The 23,926-nt window shown below is 54.0% G+C and overlaps 1 protein-coding gene across 2 annotated transcripts in view; it reads right to left on the reverse strand.

Moving 5' to 3' along the window:
• Positions 1 to 345: 345 nt before the first annotated feature.
• The window catches only part of NUP160 (nucleoporin 160), a 29,918-nt gene continuing 6,337 nt past the window's right edge, over positions 346 to 23,926 (reverse strand). For both annotated transcript variants that reach the window (XM_071762340.1, XM_071762342.1), the window contains 28 exons: positions 23,778 to 23,875; positions 22,936 to 23,020; positions 22,458 to 22,526; positions 22,220 to 22,303; positions 20,809 to 20,979; positions 20,614 to 20,713; positions 19,166 to 19,331; positions 18,471 to 18,586; positions 18,200 to 18,360; positions 16,789 to 16,925; positions 16,382 to 16,452; positions 14,457 to 14,616; positions 13,817 to 13,886; positions 11,712 to 11,810; positions 11,453 to 11,572; positions 10,528 to 10,623; positions 10,327 to 10,421; positions 9,276 to 9,372; positions 9,080 to 9,185; positions 7,125 to 7,285; positions 6,580 to 6,640; positions 5,763 to 5,873; positions 4,279 to 4,402; positions 3,552 to 3,653; positions 2,816 to 2,957; positions 1,229 to 1,354; positions 922 to 1,026; positions 346 to 812 (listed from right to left, as the gene is read on the reverse strand). In XM_071762340.1, the coding sequence (XP_071618441.1) occupies positions 726 to 812; positions 922 to 1,026; positions 1,229 to 1,354; positions 2,816 to 2,957; positions 3,552 to 3,653; positions 4,279 to 4,402; positions 5,763 to 5,873; positions 6,580 to 6,640; positions 7,125 to 7,285; positions 9,080 to 9,185; positions 9,276 to 9,372; positions 10,327 to 10,421; positions 10,528 to 10,623; positions 11,453 to 11,572; positions 11,712 to 11,810; positions 13,817 to 13,886; positions 14,457 to 14,616; positions 16,382 to 16,452; positions 16,789 to 16,925; positions 18,200 to 18,360; positions 18,471 to 18,586; positions 19,166 to 19,331; positions 20,614 to 20,713; positions 20,809 to 20,979; positions 22,220 to 22,303; positions 22,458 to 22,526; positions 22,936 to 23,020; positions 23,778 to 23,875 (3,120 nt within the window). In that variant the 3' untranslated portion in view covers positions 346 to 725. The remainder of the gene's footprint in view (positions 813 to 921; positions 1,027 to 1,228; positions 1,355 to 2,815; positions 2,958 to 3,551; positions 3,654 to 4,278; positions 4,403 to 5,762; positions 5,874 to 6,579; positions 6,641 to 7,124; positions 7,286 to 9,079; positions 9,186 to 9,275; positions 9,373 to 10,326; positions 10,422 to 10,527; positions 10,624 to 11,452; positions 11,573 to 11,711; positions 11,811 to 13,816; positions 13,887 to 14,456; positions 14,617 to 16,381; positions 16,453 to 16,788; positions 16,926 to 18,199; positions 18,361 to 18,470; positions 18,587 to 19,165; positions 19,332 to 20,613; positions 20,714 to 20,808; positions 20,980 to 22,219; positions 22,304 to 22,457; positions 22,527 to 22,935; positions 23,021 to 23,777; positions 23,876 to 23,926) is intronic.

Raw genomic sequence — 23,926 nt, forward strand, 5'->3', positions numbered from 1 at the left:
CTGCCCTATAGCCCCCTACAGCACTGCCCTAGAGCCCCCCCACTCTATACCGCCCCCTGTGGCTCCCCCCTAGCCCCCCTCTATCCTATAGCCCCCTTTCCCCTGCCCTATAACCCCCCTCCAGCCCCTCTCTACCCCGTAGCCCCCACCCTGCCCTACAGCCCCTCCCTCTGACCCTCTCCTGCCCTATAGAGTGACCCTTTGGGGACACCCGTGTCCCCCCCTCCAGCAGCTCCAACGCTGCTGCCCTACAGCCCCAGCCCCCCAGGGAGCCCCCAGCCCCACAGAACCCCCCAGGGAGCCCTCAGGGATCCCCCAGCCCCCCAGGGAGCCCCATACCAACACTGTGGGTTTATTCCATTTTTATCCAAAAGCACCACGAATAAATAAAAAAAAAACCAAAAAACCACCCTTAGCTGCTGCCTCTGGCACAGGAGGAGAGCGAGGGGACCCACCCTGGTGCCAGTCACCCCCCCAGTGTCACCCCTGGGGGTGGGGGACACACACAGGGCCAGCGAGGTGACACCCCGAGGCTCACCCCCCACCCGCCTCCCCCAGCTGGGTCCTTACAGACAAAAAAATAACCGAAAAAAGAAAGAAAAAAAACAGTAAAAAGAGCACCAGCGGCACAGGGGGGACACCCGGTGGTGGCTCCTGGGGGTGTCACCCGGAGCCAGCACCCAGCAGGGGGGGACAGGGAGGGACAGGGAGGGACGGGGCTGTCCCTAAGTGCGGCGGTAGAGCCGGTCCCGGGTGGCCACGCTGACCTTGTGCTGGTAATCCTCCATCTTCTGCTGGAGCTGCTGGGAGAGCTGGGACAGGGCCAGAGCAGGGGTCAGAGGGGAAGGGTTCTCCCACTCCCACCCCCCAGCCACCCAAATGTCACCCCTGGGTGCTCCTGGGGGGGTGTGGGGGACGTACCAGGAGGTTGTGTGGGTTGGTGGAGCTCTCCTGGAGGGCCTGGAGGAGCTGATCGATGGCTGTGTAGGGCAACCAGACCATGGGGGCTGTGGCTGAGAGGGGGAACTGGAAGGGAAAGGACATTCCTGGTGTCAAAATTCCTCCCCGAGAGGAAAAGCTCCCACCCGTGACACCCCAACACCCACTCTGAGATCCTCTCCTCTCTGGGAGAGGCTTTACCCCACACTCTTCCTCCTGGAAGCACCAAAGGATGGGGGCACAAACCCAAGCAGTGGGATCTGCCCCCAGGAAGGGTCCTCACACCCACCTCAATTCCAAAATACTGGTGCCCTTTGCCCAGCACTGCATCCACATATTCCAGGACCAGCTCCACAGCCTCCTCCAGAAGGTCATAATTCAAGTAGAGCCTCAGCAGCTCAGCAGCATCCACCTTCTGCAGGCAAAGAGGGGGAAAAATCACCTGGGGACCATGGCCAGGAGCCACCAGCACGCTGAGGAGATCCTGTCCTGAGCCACAGTGCTGGGAAGAGCCCTCCCTGAGCCTCTGGAATGGGCTCCATGCTCCAGCTCTTCCCACCACAGTGACCCAAGATGTTGCTGGAGCTGGAAGGGTGAAGCTTGGAATCATTAAAGTTGGATAAGACCTCTAGGATCATCAATCAAGTTGGGTTCTGGTTGGACTTGAGGGTTTTTTCCATCCTTAATGATTCCATAGAACCATAGAATCATGGAATGGGATGGGTTGGAAGGGACCTCAGAGCTCATCAAGTCCAACCCTTGCTCCACTCCCCCCGTGGTTCCCAGCCCATGGCACTGAGTGCCACATCCAGGCTCTTTTGAAATATCTCCAGGGATGGAGAATCCACCCCTTCCCTGGGCAGCCCATTCCAAGGTCTGAGCACCCTCTCTGCAAAGAATTCTTTCCTAATATCCAACCCAAACCTCCCCTGGCAGAGCTGAAGCTCTGCCAGGGGAGGTTTGGGTTGGATATTAGGAAAAAATTCTTTAGTCCATGCCCTCTTGTCCCACTGATATCTGCCCAACCCCCCCTGGCTCCAACCTCCTTTCAGGGAGTTGTAGAGAGTGATGAGGTCTCCCCTGAGCCTCCTCTTCTCCAGCCTCAACACCCCCAGCTCCCTCAGCCCTTCCTCACAGGAATTCTGCTGGATCCCTTCCCAGCCTCCTTGCTCTTCTCTGGACCTGCTCCAGCACCTCAATCTCCTTCCTGAGCTGAGGGGCCCAGAACTGGACACAGGACTCAAGCTGTGGCCTCCCCAGGGCTGAGCACAGGGGCAGAATCCCTTCCCTGGACCTGCTGGCCACGCTGTTCCTGAGCCAGGCCAGGATGCCATTGGCCTTCTTGGCCACCTGGGCACACTGCTGCCTCCTCTTCAGCTTCCTGGCAATCCAGACTCCCAGCTCCCTTTCTGCCCCTCTGTGCCCAGCCTGGAGCTCCCCATGGGGTTGTTGTGTTGAACCTCATCCCCTTGGGATCAGCCCAACTCTCCAGTCTCTCCAGGTCCCTCTGCAGAGCCCTCCTGCCTTCCAGCTGATCCACATCCCCCCAGCTTGGTGTCACCTGTGAATTTGCTGCTGATGGACTCAATCCCCTCATCTAAATCATCAATAAAGATATTAAACAGAACTGAGTCCAACCCCCAAGCCAACACCACCATGTCCCCAAATGTCACCTCTACACCTTTTCTGACCCCTCCAGCCCTGGTGACTCCTGGACAGCCCATTCCAATCCCTGACCACTCTTCCTTCCAGCCAGGAAATTATTCCCACCATCCAACCTAAAGGGATTTGTTGTCAGGAGGAGGTGGCCACCCAAAGAGGAGCTGGGGGACAGCTTGGAGATGGTTTTTGGGGCCCAGGCAAGGGATGAGCTGACCTTGTAGCTGTTGATGAGCCAGTTGGGCAGAGGGATCCCATGGGCCAGGAGCTTGTTGATGACACAGCGATGGTGGAGGCTGTTCTGGGATGGGTAACATTCCAAGTAGGATGAGAGCAGCCTCCAAGCTTCATCCGTGGCACTGCAAAGCAAGGATTCCCACCCTGGGAAGCTGGGCCACGGGGTCCCTGTCACCAGGGAATGCTCCAGGGGGACCTTGTCCCCTTGCCTGGGTTTCAAGGTGTGGCCTCAGCCCTCCTGGCATTGAGCTCAGTTTCCTTCTGAGGAGCTGGAATAGGTTTGGGATTGAAATTTGGGGTTTGGAGGATGAGAAGAAGCTGGGAGAGAGCAAAGCAAGAGGCCAAGGGGGTTGTTATCCAGGTCCTGGCATGCCTGGGGGTGAGGGCTGGTGGACATTCTGCTCCTATCACATTTGATTTCTAGCATGGAATTGTTCCTGTCCCAGCCCCAGGAGTCTCCACCACCTTTATTTTCCCCACTCTCTCCTCCAGAGGAGGCAGTGAGCAGCACTTGGGTGTTCAAACAGCCTCCTGGGCTAAAACCAGAACAGCAGAACGTGGGGACAGCAGGGACACCCACAGGGGTCTCCTCCACTCTCGGGTTTTTTTTCTTTTTAAGTCAACCTGTGACCCTCAGGATTCCTGCAAGGCTCCAGGAATGATCCCATCTCACCAGGAACAGTTCTGTTCTTGTCCCCCCATGGCCCAGGACCTACCTGGACTCCTTGGTGGTGACCAGTGCTGAGAGCTGGTTTGCTGCCAGCCAGTCCCAAGCCTCTGCCTGTGCTGCCTCCCCTCCCAGCTGCAGCTTGATGCACCTAAAGTGGATGCAGAACAAAGGTGGGTGCCCTGGGAGCCTCCTCCTGCTCTGCCCCCCCTCCCCAGTATGGCTTTGCCTAAGAAACAGCCAGAAATTTGCTGGCTTGGCAGGAAAAAGGCAATTTCTGAGCTTGCTCCAAGAGAAAGGAATCGACAAGGACTCAGATGTGAGCTTTAGGGTCTGAGTTTGGGCAAGAGATGTCCCTCTGTGCATCCAACCAGAGGAACAGGGCTCAGCTGAGCTCCTGAGCAGGCACCAGGCATCCTCTGGAAGGCTGGAGATGAGGGATGAGGGTACCAAGACCACCCACAACTCTGGGAGCAGCTCCAGGGCCACCAGCAGGAGCCACCTCACCACAAAGGCCTCCAGATAATGGCTGTGCCTGGATTGGCATCACCTGCACTTGCCAGAGGCCACCTCTCCCCTGAAGCCAGGGAGAAACCTTTCCCTCCACCCCCTGCTCCCCAGTTTCCCCTTTTTTAGGTGTGAGGAGTTAGGTCCCACCTCAGAACCATCGGGCAGGAGCTGAGGAGTCGGGTGAGGGCAGAGCTGGCTCCTGAGCCACTCACCTCCCACATTCCTCCAGCCTCCCAAAGCAGGGAAAGCAGCAGCTTGGAACCTACTTGAAGGTGAGTCCCTCAAAGATGGGTGTCAAGGACAGCTTGAAGGTCTGGCAGAGGGTGACAGCGGTGTCGAAGAGGCCGGCGCGGATCAGGAGAGCAAGAGTTTCCTCAGGGGTGGAGTTCCCTGCAGGGAGGAGAACCAGCTTGGTGCCAACCTGTAAGCTTTGCACTAAACTTCCCACTTCCATCATCACCAGCATGACCTGCTCCTTCCTCATCCTCATTCATCACCTGCCTGCTCATTGCAGGAGGTTGGAGCCAGGGGGTTGGGCTCTGCTCCCAAGGAACAAGTGATGGGACAAGAAGAAATGTCCTGAAGTTGCCCAGAGAAGGTTTAGATTGGATATTAGGAACAATTCCTTCCCCAAAAGGGTGGTTAAGCACTGGCCCAGCTGCCCAGGGAGCTGGTTGGATCCCCATCCATCCCTGGAGGTGTGGAAAATCCCTGGAGATGTGGGGCTGAGGGACAGGGGGAGTGGTGGGCTCAGCAGAGTTGGGGTCCTGGTTGGATTTGGGGAGGTTGGAGCCAGGGGGGGGTGGTCCCTGCTCCCAAGGACCAAGTGATGGGAAATGGGCCCAGGTTGGATACAAGAAGTGAATTCTTCATCCAAAGGGTCATTAAACACTGGCCCAGCTGCCCAGGGAGCTGGTTGGATCCCCATCCATTCCTGGAGGTGTCGAAAATCCCTGGAGATGTTGGGCTGAGGGACAGGGGGAGTGGTGGGCTCAGCAGAGTTGGGGTCCTGGTTGGACTCCAGGATCTCCAAGCTCTTTCCCACCCAGAAGGATTCTGGAGCAGTCCCTGGAGGGACTGTGGAAAGCAGCAGCCACCCAGGACAGGAGGAGGCAGGAGGGGAGGTGAAATGGTGGCACTCAGCTCCCTGCACCTCCAGTTTTGCCTCCAAAGCAGCTGCTCAGCCCAGTTCCCTGCAGTCCCTCACTGGGAAGTCACCTCCTGCTGCTGCTTCAAGAGGAAAACCATGTCTGTGCTGCATAATTCATCCCAGAGAGCAGGTCAGGGGGGGAGAATCCCAGCCCTCTGCTCCTCAGCAGCAAGGAACAACTTTTGACAAGCAGGATTGTCCAGCACAAGAATTTAATCATGGTTTGGTTGTTTTTTTCCTAGGGCTTTCTAATTCCTTTTCACCTGAGGCAGCTTCCAGCAAGCCAAAAAGGTGCTTGTTTTGTCTCAAGTCACAAACCCAGCCCCACGCAGAGTTCAAGAAACCACAAAAACCTGTGAAAACCTTCAGATTGTTTCTCCTGCTGTGCCTCTCCCAGGCTGCTGACACTGGTGGCAACACTGAAATGCTGGGGAGAGGGGAAGGGAAGGGCTCCTGCCAGCTCCTGCCTCTGGCTTCAGAGCAAAACTGCTGATTCCTCCTCTGAGCTACGACTGAAAATGTTCTTAAGGAGCCAAAAAAAAGCCTGGGGGGAAGTAAGAGGTGGGAAGTAAAAGGTTGGGAGCCCCAGGTTCCTCTTACCTGCCACAGCTGCTGTGGAGAGATCGTGCTGCACCAGGGTCAGGCGGATCCGGGCCAGGACACTTTCCCTCTCCAGATCTTCCAGCTCCAAGATCTCAATCTGTCGAGTTGCTGGGAGAAGCAGAGGCAAAGGACTCAGGGGATTTAAAGAAAAAGGCTCCTCAGGCACTAGGGAAAATGTTTACACCTCTCTGCTTATGGTAAGAGGAGTTAAACCCCAGGAAAGGGTGGGATTTGCTGCCCTGTCCTTGCTGCCTTGAACTGGATCCAAACTCCTGGATCCAAACCTTGATTCCTCCTTTAGTTGAGATGTTATTTTCTGGTGGGTAACAGCTGCTGCTCTGCCTGCCAGGCTCTGTGGCTAAATCCCCCCCCCAAATTATTGATCTGATGGAGGTAGAAGTTGCTCTGAGACATAAATCCCCCCTAAATTATTTATTTGATGGAAGTGAAAGCTGTCCTGAGCCATAAATCCCTCCAAATTATTGATCTGATGGAGGTGAAAGCTGTCCTGAGCCATAAATCACCCCAAATTATTGATCTGATGGAGGTGAGAGTTGCTCTGAGCCATAAATCCCCCCAAATTATTGATCTGATGGAAGTGAAAGCCATCCTGAGCCACAAATCACCCCAAATTATTGATCTGATGGAGGTGAGAGTTGCTCTGAGCCATAAATCACCCCAAATTATTGACCTGATGGAGGTGAGAGCTGCCCTGAGCTGTCCCCCAGTTCACAGGAGACAAACAGAGCTCCAAGGGCAGAGCAGAAGTTGGGGAAATGCAAAAAAAAAAAAACAACCAGGGCTGGGCACTCACTTGGAACAGCTGTGCACTCCCCATCGTGGCTTCTCTTGGGGGATGCTCCAGGACGTTCATACTGGCAGGAAAAAGCAGAAAAAAAAAAAAAAGAGGGTTTATCCCCACCTGGTTTCCAATATGAAAGAGAAAAGCCACACAAGGCCTTGGCAGTTCAGGCTCTGCTTGTCTCTGGCCACCAGAAACAGGGCACAGCACGAGCTGCTGGGGCTCCAACCACCACCACCAAACCACCTCCCAGTGATTCTCCTCTTAACTGCTTCAGCCTCCCCCAGGAGGAGTCTGAACTCCTTTACACAAATAATAAACCCCCCAAAAGGAGATTTATTCCCACATACAGACCCCAGCATCCTCCCCAAAGCCCCAACCACCCAAGGGTGCTGCAGAGGACTGAGGGGTGGGATGAGGGGGTGCTGAGAGCAGGGGATGAAGAAGCCCAACCCCTCCCGAAGGATTTCAGGAAGCTCCTTCCCGAATATCCAGCTGGAAACTGGATCCCCCCCGGGTCAGCAGCTGAGGTGGGAGCTGAGGTGAAGGTTTCCTACCACAGCCCCTGGAGCTGGCTGCACTATCCAGGCATACTCGGGGCGGATGAGACGTAAGCAGTTGATGGCAGCCAGGAAACAATTCCCCTGCTTCTGGAGCCCGCGCAGCGTCCGCACCTCCCTGCCCAGCCTCATCCCATACTCAAACATCACTGTCCCAGCTGGAAGGAAAAAGCAATCACACAACAGTCACGTTAGGAAAGCACCTCTGAGATCACCCAGGCCCAGCACAGAATGGTGGAATCATCAGGGTTGGATCAGAAAGGTCGGGAAAGAGCTCAAAAATCATCAAAATCCGACCACACCGCCCCCAGGCACTGAACCCCCCCTGCAGCACCTCCTCTCTCCATCTTCTGAGCATCTCCAGGGATGCTGCCTCCACCACCTCCCTGGGCAGCCTGTCCCAGTGTTTAATCACTCCTTTTGGGAAGAAATTTATTCTAATATCCAACCTGAACCTTCCCTGGCAGAGCTTGAACCACTTTCCTCCTGTCCTATTGCTGGGCACTGGGGGGAAGAGCCCAACACCCACGTCCCTACCACCTCGAGGAGGTTTCCCCTCAGCCTCCTCCAAACTAACCATGCCCAGCTCCCTCAGCCCTTCCTCACACCAATTATTCTCCAGGCCCCTCACCAGCTTGGTTGCTCTCCTCTGGAAATGTCCCAGCACCTCAGTGACCTTCTTGTAGTGAGGGGCCCAGAACTGAACACACACCACTTGAGCTCCAACCTCACCAGTGCAGAGTCCTACAAAATCACTTCTCTTGCTGGCCACACTTATTTCTGATAAAAGCCAGGATGCTGGTGGCTTTCTTGGCCACCTGGCTGTCCACCAGCACCCTCCAGCCCTTTCCTGCTGAGGAGTTTTCCAGCCACCCCTGCCCAAAGCCTGAAGCATTGCCTGGGGTTGTTGTGACCAAAGTGCAGGACCTGACCTGGCTGAACCTCATCCAATTGTCCTTGTCCCACTGATCCAGCCTCTCCTGCTCCTCTGCAGAGCCTTTCCACAGGCACACTCCCACCCCAGGATGGAGTCCACCAAGGTTCAGGAAGGAGCTTGAGGTGCTGGAGCAGGTCCAGAGAAGAGCAAGGAGGCTGTGAAGGGATCCAGCACAAGTCCTGTGAGGAAGGGCTGAGGGAGCTGGGGGTGTTGAGGCTGGAGAAGAGGAGGCTCAGGGGAGACCTCATCACTCTCTCCAACTCCCTGAAAGGAGGTTGGAGCCAGGGGGGGTTGGGCAGATATCAGTGGGACAAGAGGGCATGGACTAAAGAATTTTTTCCTAATATCCAACCCAAACCTCCCCTGGCAGAGCTTCAGCTCTGCCAGGGGAGGTTTGGGTTGGATATTAGGAAAGAATTCTTTGCAGAGAGGGTGATCAGACCTTGGAATGGGCTGCCCAGGGAAGGGGTGGATTCTCCATCCCTGGAGGTTTTTAAGAAGGGGCTGAAGGTGGCACTGAGTGCTCTGGGGTGGTTGTGGATTAAAGGTTGGAGTTGATGCTCTCAGAGGTCATTTCCAAGCTGGATAATTCTGGGATTCTGTCTCCCACAATTTTCCCTGGGGAGGAAGGGAAATCACTCTCTCCAACTCCCTGAAAGGAGGTTGGAGCCAGGGGGGGGTTGGGCTCTTTTCCCAGGCAACTCTCAGCAAGACAAGAGGGCACAAGAGGTCTCAAGTTGTGCCAGGGGAGGTTTAGGTTGGACATGAGAAAGAATTTCTTTCTGGAGAGGGTGCTCAGCCATTGGAATGGGCTGCCCAGGGAAGGGGTGGATTCTCCATCCCTGGAGATGTTTCAAAAGAGCCTGGATGTGGCACTCAGTGCCATGGGCTGGGAACCACGGGGGGAGTGGATCAAGGGTTGGATTTGGTGATCCCAGAGGCCCTTTCCAGCCCGGGTGGCTCAGTGGTTGTGTGGCAGGGCCAGGAGGAGCAGCCCTGCTCCCAGGGGCCTCACCCTTGCGGTAGTTGTGGCGGTAGATGTGGAAGGCATAGAGCAGCTCGTAGTAGTTGTGGGACATCAGGTCCACGGCTCGAGCGTGAGACTCGATGATCCCCACCACCTGTGGGGGGGCAAGGAGAAGGTCCCCGTGGGTGGAGAATCCCTGGAATCCCTGGAGCCCTCCCCCCTGATGACCCGGTTAGGGCTGTACCTCGTTATCCAGGTTGACGTAAGGGAACTCCACCAGGTCCTGGAGCTGGGAGCGCTCGCAGAGAACCACCACTAGCTGGCGTAGACAGTCCAGCTGCCTGCAGGGAGAGAGATGGAATCCTGCCTGAGGAGCAGCAGCAAACCCCTCTCTGCTTCCTGGGGAGCTCCAGTCATTTATTTTTTAAATTTTTTCCTGCCTTAGAAGCAAGAAATCCCTTCCCGTTTCTCCTGGAAAGAACCCGGGCAGCAGAAACGTTCTGCAAAGGTCTCAGTCTGCCCCCTCCCTCTCCCTGCCAGCTCTGCTTGGCAAGATTTATTTCAGATTCAAATCAAATCCACTCCTGCCTCTCCTCTCAAGGTCTAACCCAGCCAGTCCTGCTCATCACATCCTCCTCTGCTGGGGTGAAGCTTCCCCTGCCCAGTTCACACTCACAGAACTCTTTAGGTTGGAAAAGTCCTTTTAGTCCAGCCCAGCCCTTCCCCCAGCCCTGCCGAGGCCACCACCACCCCACAGCCCTCAGCACCACAGCTCTGAGTCCTCCCAACCCCTCCAGGGATGGGGGCTCCACCCCTGATGACCCTTTCCAGGGAGAAGTTGTTCCCAGTCTCCAATCCAAACCTCCCCTGGTGCAGCCTGAGGCCACTTCCTCACCACTCTTTCACATCCCAGAGGGCACTCAAGCTGAAAATTCAACTCTTTTTTTTTTTTTTTTTTCCCCATTAAAATTCTTTTATCAAAATTCTGTATTGAAAATTTGACCCTTTTCTTTTTGACTGCACTCCTAAAGCTTTCCAACACAGCATCTTCATTTTTTTGGTCTCTGTCCTCAATCAGCTTTCCCTCCACCCTCAGTTTCCTCCTTTGGGACAGTCTCGACTCCAGCTGTTCCTCCAAAAACTGAAGAATTCTTTTTTAAAGGCACCTTGACACAGGCTGAGCACAGCAGCCACCTCCTGCCCTGAGGCACCAAATCTCCCCTTCAATTTGAGGCAAAAAAATTGGTTCAGGGACCTGAGAGAAGTGAGCATCAAGGTGTGGGAGTGTCACCTACCTGCTGGGATCTGGGTTCTGGGTTAAGGCAACATATGCTTCACTGTTGTGTCCCAAATCCAAGTGATGTTTGAAGATGCAAGTCCTCAGAGTAGCCTGAAACCACCCCAAAAGCAGAAACCAGAGTGGGTTCAGTCCCGTGGCTAAAAAAAAAACACCCACAGAAGCTCCCTGAAGGAATATTTTGATGGAGAAGAAGTACCTGGCTCCTCCAGTCATCCACAGACTCCATGATGGCCAAGGTGGCCAGCTGGATCACCAGCTCAGGCAGCCCCACCATGTCCAGCAAACGCAGAACCTGGAGGAGACAACAGCCCAGGGTCAGCTGCAGCAGCACCACAGGAGGAGTTGGCTTGGGGGAGGGGGTTTTGGGGTTTTTTGGTTTGATTTGAAGAGCTGCTCCTGCCCCTGCTGACCCCTGAGAGCAGTCAGAAGATTTTTGCCATTGAAAAAGGAAAAAAATTGGTAAGAGAACTGAGTCAAAGCCCAGCACCAGTCCAGGCTGTGGTTCTTCTGGAGGATTCAGCTCCACACCTTGAGTTTCCTGACCCATTTTAGCACTGGTGGTTACCACAAACCCCCCTGACCAGATTCTGTCCCCAGGCAGGCACGTGGTTCTGTTAGAGACCCTCCTTCTCTAAGGGCACCTGAAACCCCTCACATTTTATGGGTTTTAACACCAGGGAACCCTTTCCCAAGGAGCCTGGGTCCCAGCTGGCAGCCTGGCTGAGTTAGGGTGTTATGCAAAACAGAAAGATCCCATCTCAATTTCAAGACATCCATTTGAATTTGCCTCAAAGCTTCAGAACCTTCCCCTGGAGCAGCAGCTACATCCAGCCCAGACACGTTGGGCTTCTGGATCTCACCCCACCTGTTTCTGCTGGATACCCAAGTCCTCTCCTGGTAGGAAACTCAGAGCTGGAAAGTCCCAAGCTTTCACCTCACCACCACCCTCCAGAGAGAGTAAACAGACAACAGGGAGGGCTTCACCTCCTCAAAAAAAAAAAAAAAAAAACCAAAACAACAAAACAACACACAAAAAAAGTCTTTTTTCCCACTGTGGCTTCCCCAAAATCTGGAAACCAAGAGGGAGCTCCCCCTGGAAGGCCTCAGCTCCTCAGCCCTACCTTGTTGTAGTACTGCAGGCGTGGGGAGGAGACCACCTCCCCCTCCTCGGGTTGGATCAGCCTGTCCAAGAACTCTTCTCTTCCCACCTCTGAGGCAGCTTGGCAGAAACAATCCAGAGCCTGGAAGTGGAGCAGGAAGCAGCTCCTGAGTGTCCCTTGGGGCACTGACACGGAGCAGGGAAGAGGAGGGCACTGCCCGACCCAACTCCGGCATCCCAAATCCTGGAGGAGACCTTGGAGCAGGAGAGGAGCCCCTCACCTTGTGTCCCTCCCCCATGACAAGGTGACAGCGACCCATCAGGAAGTGGCAGGACCCCATGTTCACGTGGCACCAGGGCTGCAGCAGGCGGATGTATTCCTGGAGGAGGAAAATTCAGGAATTTTCACCCAGGTCGGGGCTCGCCGTGACCTTCGGGCACCCAGGAGCAGGGATGGGTGAGGCCTCCAACACCACGATTTTGGTGGCACCTTCAGCTGCAGAGCTCACAGAAATCCCACTCTTTTATCCCCCAGAGTCCCCTCGGGGAGGGGAGACATCCCTGACACCTCTCTGGGAACTTGCTTTGAATGGAATCCTGGAATCCTTGAGGTTGGACAAGACCCTAAGGTCATCCCCCCCAACACCACCATGGCCACCAAACCACCCCCCAAGTGCCACAGCAACGTGGTTTCTGAACCCCTCCAGGCATGGTGACTCCATCCCTGCCCTGGGCTGATTGTTCTAATGCCTGACCACTCTTTCAGTGAAGAAATTCTTCCTCATCTCCAACCCAAACCTCCCCTGGCACAACTTGGGGCCATTTCCTCTTGTCCTCTTGTTCTTTGGGAGCAGAGATGCTGCCCCCCTGGCTCCAACCTTCTCTCAGAGAGCCAGAAGTTCTCCCCTCAGCCTCCTCTGCTCCAGGATCAACACCCCCAGCTGCTCCTGGGCAGAGCTCTGCTCCAATGTCTCCAGGAAGCACCTCAGGAACAGCACCCAGCATCCCCAAAGCCCAGCAGGGATGTCCCCCTGGGAGCAGGCAGGGATGGAGGAGGAGCAGCCAAGCCCAGGAGGCAACACCAAGGTCTCAGCACCCAACCTGAAGCTTGGCAGGTGCCTCACCTACCCCAGCCACAGCTCCAAAAGCCACGTGGCCTCCTCTGAGCCTGGATCCAGGGCTGGGATTAGCCAGCTCCAAGAGACAAATCCTTCCCCCAGGCTTGGTGAACAGCCTGTCACACAGAATAAACACCAAGGAGAGCTTTGGCCCTTGTCCCAGCCCAGTGCTCTGGTTTCTTAGGGCTTCTCCAGGCCCATCCTTTACTCACAGGTGCCTCCTGCATCTCCCACCTCAATTTGGGTCATCCCCACCCTCACAGGAAATCTGGTGTTAACCCCCCGAGGTCAATGCATTTAATTCCAAATCTTTGTGATGGTGACAGGAGGGAGCAGGGAGGAGGAGGAGGAGGAGGAAGAAGAGCTCTCTCCCGGGGAGATAAAAGCCTCTCAGATCTCCTGGAGGTGGGACACAAGTGAGGAGAAAGGGATGGGGGGGGAAATTCACAGCCACTGCACCAAGAAATGCCAGGAGGCAGAACCCAGCAAAGCATTTTCTGGCTCAGCAGCTCAAGGGATTGGACATTCTTCTGCTTCTAAAAAATGAAGACAAAAAGGAAGAAATTCAGCCCCTCCTGGTGAAAGGGTTTGTGAGAATAAAAGGTTTTGCTTCAGCACAGAAGGAAAAAAAAAAAAAACAACCAACCAAACCCATCTCACTCCTGGCAGCCCTGTGTGGGGGACTGGAAGGTGTCACGAGGCTGCAGCTGGGAAGTGGAGCAGCAGCAGCTGCAAAACCCAACCCCCTGAGGAGCCTGGTGGAGGAGCAGCCTTGTGGTGCTTTTATCTAATCATCTTTTCCTTAATAAGAATGGTTGGGAAGGAGGAGAGCCCTCTCTTGTGCTGCTGGGCTGAAAACTGCCCTCTGCACCCCCAGCCCAGGAAAGGCTCCATCCAGCAGCTCACAAACTCACTGGGAGAATTCAACCACCTCCAAAAAAAAGTTCCTGGCTGTCAGGCAGCCCCTGGGAGGCCAAACTCCTCCAGGAAAGGGGCACATCACAACCCTGAGAGCTTCCACCTGGCTTTCAGTCCTGACTGATGACAGAGACAGCACAGAAATCACCTGAAATCATTCCCTGCCAAACTCTCTGCAGCATTTTCTCTTCAGGAAGAAGTTCTGTGAGCAGAGATGGACCCAGCAGGGAAAGAGAGGGATGCAGGGGGAAGGTAATTTGCTGCCTTACAATTTGTTGAGATGGTTACAGGAGAGATTTTGAACTCTTTTCCTCCTGCAGAGAGGGAAAGAGCCACTGGGAAGCACTCACCTGGAGCTGGGTGTACTGGCAGCTCCCCATCAGGCACTCTGGGAAGAGGAAGCCAGGATTGCTGGGCCACCTGAGAGGAGGTCAAGGAAAAAAAGGGGACAATCCCATCTGGAGAGCTGGGAAAATCAGCCTGAGAGTGCCTCTGGGGTTCAGTTTGTGAGGGGCAAGGAGCAAAGCTTAAACTGCTCTTTCCACTGCTCATTATTTTGTAATGAGCTTTATCCCTATTAGAACACAAACCATCAGGCCCTAATCCACCACTTGCCCCAAGCTCCTGACCCTTCCAAATCCCCCCCCAGCCAAGTTGTTAAAAGCTCAGTGGGGCTCAAAGTCAAACCCTCAAATCCTTTACTGGGCACCTGAGTGGGATGGATTCCCTGAAAGCTTAAAAATACCCACAAATCCCATCCTCCCCCCCCCCCCAGCCTTCACTTGGAAATTTGGGGGTGGAAAACATGGAGTTTGGAGCTTCAGGAGGCTGGGTGGTGGGGATGGGCAACTTTTAGCCCCCAGGCTACCACCCTGAGTCTTCTGCTAGCCCCAGCCCTCCTCCCACAGAGGGAAAGGCCTGGGATGTGATCCACAGCAGGGTTCTGGCAGTGCCCTGAGCACCTGGCAGAGGGGTTGCAGGCAAGGATACAGGAGAGGCAGAAAGTCAGTGATGATGGCAGTGAAGAGATGGGGCCAGTTCAGACTTGTTTCAGCCAGGGAAGCATTTGGTTGCAGGAAGAGTCTGGAGATGATGTGTTTCCTGGCCACCTCTTGAAAGAAAAGCTCCACAATTGTTTGAGGGCCAGATACTACAAAAAAAAAAAAATAAAAAAAGAGAAGGTAAAGAGAACCCTGAGCAGGGGGGCAGCAGCAGCTCCCATCAGCCAAACCCCAGGGGTGAAATCAGAGCAGAAACCAAGGTTCAATCCCTCCCAGGCTGTTGGTTTGGGATTTCTCTTGCTGTCTGCTCAGGTCAGAGGGAGCAGCAGGAGATCAAAGAGCCACATGCTGCAGTGTTCATTAACCACAACCCAATTAGAACACACACACCAGAAGGGGGTTGGGCTCCCTTCTCCAGGCCTGCTCTGGGATCAAACACCTCCCCCTGAGCTCTCTGTTCCCAGTGCCTCTCCCCAAGCTGCCTCCTCCTCTCTATCCTCCCAAATTCCACAGATTTTTCCCCTGAAGCAGAGTGGGCCAAAGAGGACTTTCCTCAGGAGTGGGCCAAGAAGGAACCCACGGCAGGGCTGCAGACAAAGGATGGTTTGAATTTCCCTTTCAGGGCCTGACATTTACATCAGGGAAGGCAATCTTCCCACCCCCCTGACCCCCCCAAAAGCCCAGCCCCTCATTTTGAGGACAATCAGGACTCTGAAGCTGGCAGCTTGCCTTGCAGAGCTTGCTGCCTCTTGGTCACTGATTTTCTCAGCTCCCTCAGAGGTGTCCCAGCCTGGGAGTGCCCCTCAGGCTCTTACCTGTGTGTTTTCCTCCCTCGAGCTACACATCCTCCTAATTAAGCTGCCTTACAGTCATCTTCCTAATTAAGTTGCTTCATATCCTCCCCCTGGTAGGATTTTACCCCCCGACACAGCAAAACTTTGCAGCAAAACTTTTCACACATGAAGACTCAGGTCTGAGCTGCAAAATGCCAGGAGCAGAAGTGCATTTGGGGAAATAATTTCTAAATTCCCTCACTGATACCACCAGGGGCAGAATCAACACTGCTTGGCTGAGCAAGACTTCCCCATCCTCCTCAGGCTGAGGGGAAGATCCATGTCTGCTTGCCAGGTGGACACTGACAGGTTTTTTTGGTGGACAGACTGACAAATGCATCCACAGAAAGTGGAGAGAGTGCTGGAGACCATGTGCTGCAGCATGTCCAGAGGAGGGGGAGGGTCTGGGGCACAGGGAGAAGGGTCTGGAGCACAGGGAGAAGGGTCTGGAGCACAAGGAGAAGGGGCTGGTGCACAGGGAGAAGGGTCTGGAGAACAGGGAGAAGGGTCTGGAGGACAGGGAGAAGGGTCTGGAGGACAGGGAGAAGGGTCTGGAGCACAAGGAGAAGGGTCTGGAGCACAAGGAGAAGGGTCTGGAGCACAGGGAGAAGGGGCTGGAGCACAAAGAGAAGGTCTGAAAAACTTGTGAGGAGCAGCTGAGGGACCTGGGAGTGCTCAGCCTGGAGCTGAGGAGGCTGAGGGGAGAACTTCTCATTCTGCAGCTGCCTGAGAGGAGGCTGGAGCCAGGGGGGGTTGGACTCTGCTCCCCAGGACAAGGGGAAAACAGCCTCAGGTTGCACCAGGGGAGGTTTAGGTTGGAGCTGGGGAAGAATTTCTCCCTGGAAAGGGTTGTCAGGGCCTGGCCCAGACTGCCCAGGGCAGGGCTGGAGTCCCCATCATCCCTGGAGGGGTTTCAGAGCCCTGGGGATGTGGGGATGAGGGACATGGGGGGTGCTGGGTTGATGATCTCAGAGGTCTTGCCCCAGCTGAATGATTCTGTGACTCCATCAGCTCCCATTTCCCTCAGGTGAGAAGGACACCCAAGGTTTAAAGGAGCCAGCAGGAGCTGTGGGCACCTTACCCAGTCTGTGGGGTGTCAGAGCAGTGGTGTCTGCCAGCTCCAGCACAGAGAGATGCTGCAGGTTGGATTCCCTGCAGAAGCAAAAAAAAAAAAAAACAAAAAAACCCAAAAAGCCATCAGTGAAAAGAGCAACAAAACTCCTCCTGCTTTAATTGTGCTGATTCTTCAACTCCCAGGACTCCACCAGCTGAAAAAAGCAACAGCACCCAGAGCAGGGAGGCAGAATTAGCACAGGGCAGAGCCAGCCCCAAAAAGGGGAGAAGCAAACAAAACCCCCACCCTGCCCAGCACAGCTGGAGCCCTGGAGTGCTGCTCCTGCCAGGTTTTGGGGCCAGGAAGGGCCTTTTCAGGTGGCTTTAGGAGGAAAGAGGCCAGGAGGGAGAGGGGTGGGGATTGTGGGGACTTACAGGGTGTCCATGGGGACATCAGAGGCGAGGCACTGGCTGGCCCAGCGGATCAGGAAGTAGGAGAGCAGCAAGGGGGAGGTTCTGTGCAGCAGGTCCTGCTGCTGGGACTGGAAGAGCTGCCCCCCTCCCAGAGCCACCTGTGAGGAAAGCAGAGGCTGCTGAGCCCCAGGGCTGAGCAGTGAGGGATGGATGGGGCTCAGCTCCCACCCCTCAGCTCCCTGAGCCCACCCAGGGGAGCAGGAGGCACCAGAAGATCCCAGCCCTGAACTCCAGCCTCAGCCCAAAGGTGAGCTGAGAGGCCCAGGGGCTTCTCCAGCCAGCACAAACCTGCTGGTGCCAGGGACAGCAGGAAAAAAAGGTGCTTTGTGCTGCTGCAGTGACATCACCCAGAGGGAAACTCTGGTTTCACATCTCCAAAACCCAACAGCCCTGCCTGCTCCAGGCCAGAAAGGAGTGGGCAGGTGACAGAGGAGGAAAAGCCACCCCTTGGGAAGGACAGGAGGTGGCAAAGCAGCAGCTCCCCAGCAAGCCAGCAGCAGCTTGGCTTGGGCTCCAGAAGGACACTGAGCCACCAGGCTTTCAAAGTCCCCAAGGTCACCTTACCCAGGGAGAATGGGATCTCTTTTCAAGCAAGAAACCTCTGCAGTGACGTTTTCAAATAAAAAAATATTGATTTTAACACCCACACCCTTTGCCTGGGACCATGTTCTGTGCCCCAAGCCACCAGCACCACCTGTCAGGTGACCACAGGGCCACCAGGATGGAGCCAGCCCAGGATCCCTGGCTGTTTGCACCCTGGGAGGGGTGGGGATGGGTGGCAGAACCCCCTGCTCAGGCAGGAGGCTGGGAATTCTTCCCTCCTCCTGCCAGAAGTCTGCTTCCTGCTTTCTGGCTGCCTCAGGGTAGAAAGAAGGAGTCAGGGTGCTTTGCTTGGGCTGAATAAAGGGGCTGGAGGAGAGAATAAGGTTGAGTCTGGGCCTGGGGCTAGTTCAAATGAGGCTGGGGCTAGTTCAAATGAGGCTGGGGCTAGTTCAAATGAGGCTGGGGCTAGTTCAAATGAGTCCAGGGCTAGTTCAAATGAGTCCAGGGCTAGTTCAAATGAGGCTGGGGCTAGTTCAAATGAGGCTGGGGCTAGTTCAAATGAGGCTGGGGCTAGTTCAAATGAGGCTGGGGCTAGTTCAAACGAGTCCAGGGCTAGTTCAAATGAGGCTGGGGCTAGTACAAATGGGTCTGGGGCTAGTACAAATGGGTCTGGGGCTAGTTTAAACGAGTCCAGGGCTAGTTCAAATGAGTCCAGGGCCAGTTTCAAATCAGCCTCTAGTGTTTTGGGGGACGAGGCAGAGCTCTGGGCCTGGCACCAGCAGAAGCCCAAGTTCCAGAAGAGGAGCAGGAGGCTGCAGGTTGTACTCACAGGGTCTCCCAGCCTCAGCAGCAGCTGCTGGAGGATCAGCAGGTCCCGACAGATGAGGAACCGAAGGGTGGCAACCTTACAAACCCCCAGACAAAGCACACTGACTGCTGTCCCACTGCCATACAGCTGGGGCAGGCTGAGGTGCAGGCTGAGATGAGGAGCTGGAAGATAAAAACCACCCCAGTGAGAGGGAGGAACCAGCCCAACAGGAAAACTCAGCCCAGCAGCTGCTGCTTTTCCAGCCCTGAGGGCTCTGCTGTGGAGCTTTCACCTCTCTCCATGTCGGTGTCAGTCTCATAGTCCATCTCCCTGATGAGCACCCCCATGGCATGGATGGGGTTCCTGATCTCCTGCAGTTTGCTGTGGATATCCTCCAGCACGTTTTCCCTGCCGGGGGGGGGAAAAAAACCCAGCTCTAATCATCATAATGAATAATCAGCAGCAAGAGGTTTCCTCCTGGATTGATGCTCCCCTCCCCAGGAATCTGTCTGATCAGCCTGGATGCTCCCGATGGGAATCCCGGGCTGTTCCTGCCACTTCCCCCCCAGGCTACCAGGAAATGCTGCTCAGATTGTTGGCATTCCACAGGGAATGATCTCAGGAGGTGAGCACATGGCTTGACCAAGGCTCTGCCCTCAGCCTGCTGTCTGCAGGCACTTGTTTTTTCCCCACTGCAACCACCAGAGAGGCATTTGGACTTCTGCTCTCCACCTCACCTGGGAAACTTCTTTTCAGGTGACAACAACAGGAGCTCTGAAGGCAAAAAACACCAAGGCCCACGTCCCCTGTCTGAGAGGACCTGGAAAAGCCTCCAGTGACACAGGCAGAGCCCAAACACCCCAAGAAGAGCTTTGGATGCCCAGCAGAGCCATCTGCTCAGCCCCCCGGGGGGGAAAAAAAACCCAACAAACCACCTCCTTCTCTCTGCAAAACCATCTCTTTCCTTCTGGAAAACCATCTCCTTACGTGTCATTAGCTATCAAGTCCTCCAGGATCTGCTCTGCAGCCTTTTCTGGAGGCTGGAGGCGGGAACAAGCCATTTCCATGCTGAGAGCCATTTCCATGGAAATGGATTCTCCGATCAGGCGAAGGCACTGGACAAGACCAACAACATCACGAGACAGCTCCAGGTCTGCAAGGAAAAAAAACCTCACTGGGTATTTCACAAGAGATTTCACAGCACGGGCAGGAGGGGGAAACCCTTCAAAAACAAAAAAAAACCCCAAAGAAACCCCAAACCAGCTCCAATCCCCCCAAAAATGAGGAGCAGAGAACAGGACTGCAGCCCAACCGCCCCGCTGGCTGCGGGGTGGAATTAAAAGCTGGGAGCTGGCAAGGGGGAGGTTCAGGGCTTTGTTGTTTCAAAAAGTAATGAAATAATACTGGTGCAACAAGAAAACAAAAGAATTCCCTCCGAGGGGGGGGTTTCTCCAGCCTCAGGTTGAAAGAAAATAATTAGTGTAGACAAAAACAAAAAGAAAAGAAAAAAAAAAAAACCAACCCAGAGCAAAGGGCTCAGCCAAGCAGCCTCCTGCCAGCACCTCCTCCTCCTCCCTCCTGCCAGGAGAGGATTTTCCCATTCCTGGAAGTGCTCTGCAAGTTGAGTGCTGAGGTTTGAAGTCTCTGCTTTGCAATGCAGGCTCTTCACCTGTGTGGTTTTCAAATCAAGCCTTTTATTTTTTATTTTTTTTTTCTTCTTTCTTTTCTGAGAAGTCTGAAAACAGCCAGGGCAGGAATTGCAAGAGCTTCCCCAGCCCAGCCCAGGCCCCTCCAGCTTTTCCAGAAATAGCTCAACCAAATGGGGAATGACTCTTCTTTAGAAAAATATTAAAAAAAAAATGAAAAAAATACAAAAAAACAACCACCCCAGCATGCAAGTGGAGCTGAAGTAACATTTTCCGTTGCCTTTTTCTTGAGAAACATCAGCCTAGAGGGCACTGTGGGGATAACTTCCAGGACAGCTCCTCCACACACTGCCATGGGAAACACTTCCCTCCACAGCTGACACAAAAACGTTGTGAGAAAAACCCCATTTCACTAAAAAAAAAAACCCCAGAATTTCCAGCAGAGGGTGACTGAGCCCAGGGTGCTGTGCAGCTCCCACCTGGCAGATCTGTCCCCTGCCAGCAGCCCTCAGGGTGGCACCAAGGACAAAGGATCCACCAGGGCAAGACACAGCCTAAAACCCAGAACTGCTCCTTTTTTTTTTTTTTTAGGGAGCTGAAATGAGATTTGCAGCCTCAGAACCGTTTTCTGACTCCTGGTGTGAGCACCACAAAATCCAGCTCCCTACAGCTGCCAAAATCAGGGAATAATCTGTGTTTTGAGGGAGTCAGGAGCAGCTCCAGAGGCTTCTGGGGAGACTCAGGTGTTGCCCTGCCCTGGGGCTTCCCCTGCCACCTCTCCTCACTCACCATCCAGGATGGAAGCATCATCCTCAGTCAGGAGGTGCTCGTTGGAGAGGAGATAGAGATGATCCACCAGGGAGCAGGGCACCAGGAAGGACAGGGAGCCCTGGAAAGGGAGGAGAAAAAACCCTCTGAGCTCCCCCCAGCAGCAGAACCCCCACACCACCCCTTTTTGGGGTGGCCAAAAAGTGCCCAGCTCACCTTTTTCAGCAGGCACACCATGCTGGTGTAAGGGTTCAGGTGCAAAGCCAAGGGCCTGGAGAGGGCTTCTTGGTACTGGAGGCAGCAGGCATAGAATTTGGACCAGAACTCCACCTGCAGCTGCCAGAACTCCTCTGGTGAGCACTCGTATTCTGTCACACTGCCCTGGAACTGAATCCCAGAGGGATGCAGGGAGTGGAGCCAAGGGTTCAGATGGATGCAGGGGGTAAAATACAAGGGTTGAGATCAATAAAGGTGATAAAGAGCAGATTTCGGGGAAATAGAGGGAGGGGAGGTCAGGTTTCAGGTGAGAACAGGGAGTGGAGCTGAGGCTTCAGGTGGAAACAGGGAGTGGGGAACAGATTTACCTGAAATCTAGGTAGGAAAGACCAGATTTCAGGTCAAAACAGGTGATGGAGACCAGATTTCAGGTAAATGTAGGTAATAAAGACCAGATTTCAGGTAAAAACAGGTAATAAAGACCAGATTTCAGGTAAATGTAGGTAGTGAAGACCAGATTTCAGGCAAAAACAGGTAATAAAGACCAGATTTCAGGTAAAAACAGGTGATGGAGACCAGATTTCAGGGAAATGTAGGTAATAAAGACCAGATTTCAGGTAAAAACAGGTAATGAAGACCAGATTTCAGGGAAATGTAGGTAATAAAGACCACTTTTCAGGCAAAAACAGGTACTAAAGGCCAGATTTCAGGTAAAAACAAGTAATGGAGACCACATTTCAGGTAAATGTAGGTAGTAAAGACCAGATTTCAGGTCAAAACAGGTAGTGAAGCAGAGAGAAAAACTGTAGTGTCTTGTCCTTCACACCCAGGGTCAGACCTTTGGGTGTTTAAGGTTTAAAAACAGCAGTTCTGGTTCTCCTCCCCACCACCTCACTGGCAAAAATGTCAGGTTTTGTCCTAGAGCAGTGAGACTTCATGGAAAAAAACCCCAAGAACCCTTTTATGGTGAATTTTCTAGGAATAGAAGCCTGAAGGCTGAGGTGGAAGGACTGCTGGCTTGGAGAATCAGGTGTGGCAGGGTGAGATCTGGGGAAGCAGGATAAAAACGGGGGGAATTCACCCCAAATCCTCTAAGCAGGTCATCTCCTGGTGTCCAAAAATTAGGAGCCAGCACCCAAAACTGAGAGCCAACAGGGAGCAGAGAGAGCAGAACACCAAGAAAAGACTCCAGAAAAAAAAAAAAAACAGCAAAAAAAAAAAAGAAGAGGGAATGGGAAAGCCAGGCAGGAAGGATGATGGAGATTTGTACTCTTTTTTTATCAAGTCACACCACTCCTTGGGGAGAGAGGAAGGACAGGAGGAGGCCTGGGGTCATCCTGCTCCTCATTTAACCATCCCAGCCCCACAAAACCTGAGGGAAGCAGCACGAGGAGATAAAAACCCCTCTCACCTCGTTTTCCACAGCCAAGGTAACCTCCTGCTTTAACTCATCCCATGTCAGATCCACGTGCCTCTCAGTTCCTTGGGAAAAGATCTGGGAAGCAGCAAGGTTTTACTTTAAAGCAAGGAAAACGTCCTCCTGAGGCTTAGGAGGCACTGGGTGAGGTGAAGTGAGCAGGAGAGCATCAGGGCTCAGCTTTTTGGGGGATAAAAGGGGAGCAGAGAGCAGGCAGTGCCCCCTCACCAACCTGCAAAGCTTTCTGGATGGCTGCAGTGGAGAACCTGCCAGGAGTGAAGAGATATTCCAGGTAGGTTTCCTGCAAGGAGAGGGGGGAAAAAAGAAAAAAAAAGCAGCAATTTATGGAGAAAAACCTGTCAGGAGGAGAGCACTTCAGATCCTGCTTCAGGATCTCAGCTTCATCCCCTGGATTTCTGTCTCTCCAGCTTCAGGTCATGGCCAAGCCCTGCTCCCTGCTCTCCCCCCTGCAGCTCCTGTGACTGAACACACATCCCACCCCCTCTGGATCCTGATTATTTTCCTCTTGACTGACTCCAAATCCTCCTCACCCCTCAACTTGTGGCTTCACAACCACTCTTGGTGCTTTCAAGCCCTGGCACCAGAGGCTGAGGCTCATCCTCTTTAATCTGCAGTCATTTCCAGACCACTCCAGGTGGCTCAGTGCCCTCCTCCCAGGCAGGGAACCTTTGTCCCTTCTCCTGTCTCACCCTGGGGTCCTGATCCTGTCGAACTGTCACCTCCTCCTCAGGCAGGGGCTGCACAAACACCTGGTTCCACTGGCCTGCCACGTTCCTGGAGGGAAAACAAACCCCACACATCAGCTCTGCTGCTGCAGAACAGCCAGCAGCAGCCACCTGAAGCCACCCCATCCCTTTCCAGCAGCCACCAGGGCCCCTCAGAGCTGGTTCACAGGAGCTCTGAGAGGTGACAAGTGACAGCCTGAGCTCAAAGGTGGCTGTTCCAGCCCTGGGCTGACAGAACAAGTTGGGTTCCTTCATTTCTAACAAGGTTCTCCCCCTCACACCTGCTCACCATGAGACCCTTGCTCGGATTAGAGTCTCCTACCTGTGCACTCAGCATTATTTTCACCCTGAATTGAAGTCCTTGCTCTGGTTCTGCACCAAACCTGCTCTCTCAGCTTCATCTGCACCTCACTGGTCTCCTCCAAACATTTCAAAGGCCAGCTGAGTACATTTTGAAGGAGTTGTGGGTGAAGTACAACCCTCCCTCTGATACATTCCCAGCAAACTCTGCTCCCAGCCAGCCTCCTGCCCAGCTCTGGGCATATTTCACATTCCTGCAGCTGAGTTGTAGCTTTATTATAAAGCAGAACCAAAAATAAACCAAAAAAAAAGAAAAAAAATTCCCCAGAAATTGCACTGGAGCAAGACAGTTGTGCACTTGACATCAACACCACGACAGAACCAGGTCCTGCTGCACCTCCAGTCAGCAGAGCAGGAGGGGAGGAGAGTGATGGAGCTGGATCTGTGTCTTAAGGAGCAGTTCCTGCCATCCCCCCACCCCTTGGAGCTCATCCCCAGGAACTCACTGCTCAAAGTTGATGTATTTCACCACAGTTTGGGTCTCCTCGTTGTGCCACAGTGCCCAGATCTCAGTTGAGGTTAAGGCAAAGTCCACCAGGGTCTCCTAGGAGAGAGTGAACCAGCAGGTATTTACCTTCCCATCAGAAACCAGGGA

This window comes from Heliangelus exortis, chromosome 18 (genome assembly GCF_036169615.1).
Source record: "Heliangelus exortis chromosome 18, bHelExo1.hap1, whole genome shotgun sequence".
Taxonomy (NCBI): domain Eukaryota; kingdom Metazoa; phylum Chordata; class Aves; order Apodiformes; family Trochilidae; genus Heliangelus; species Heliangelus exortis.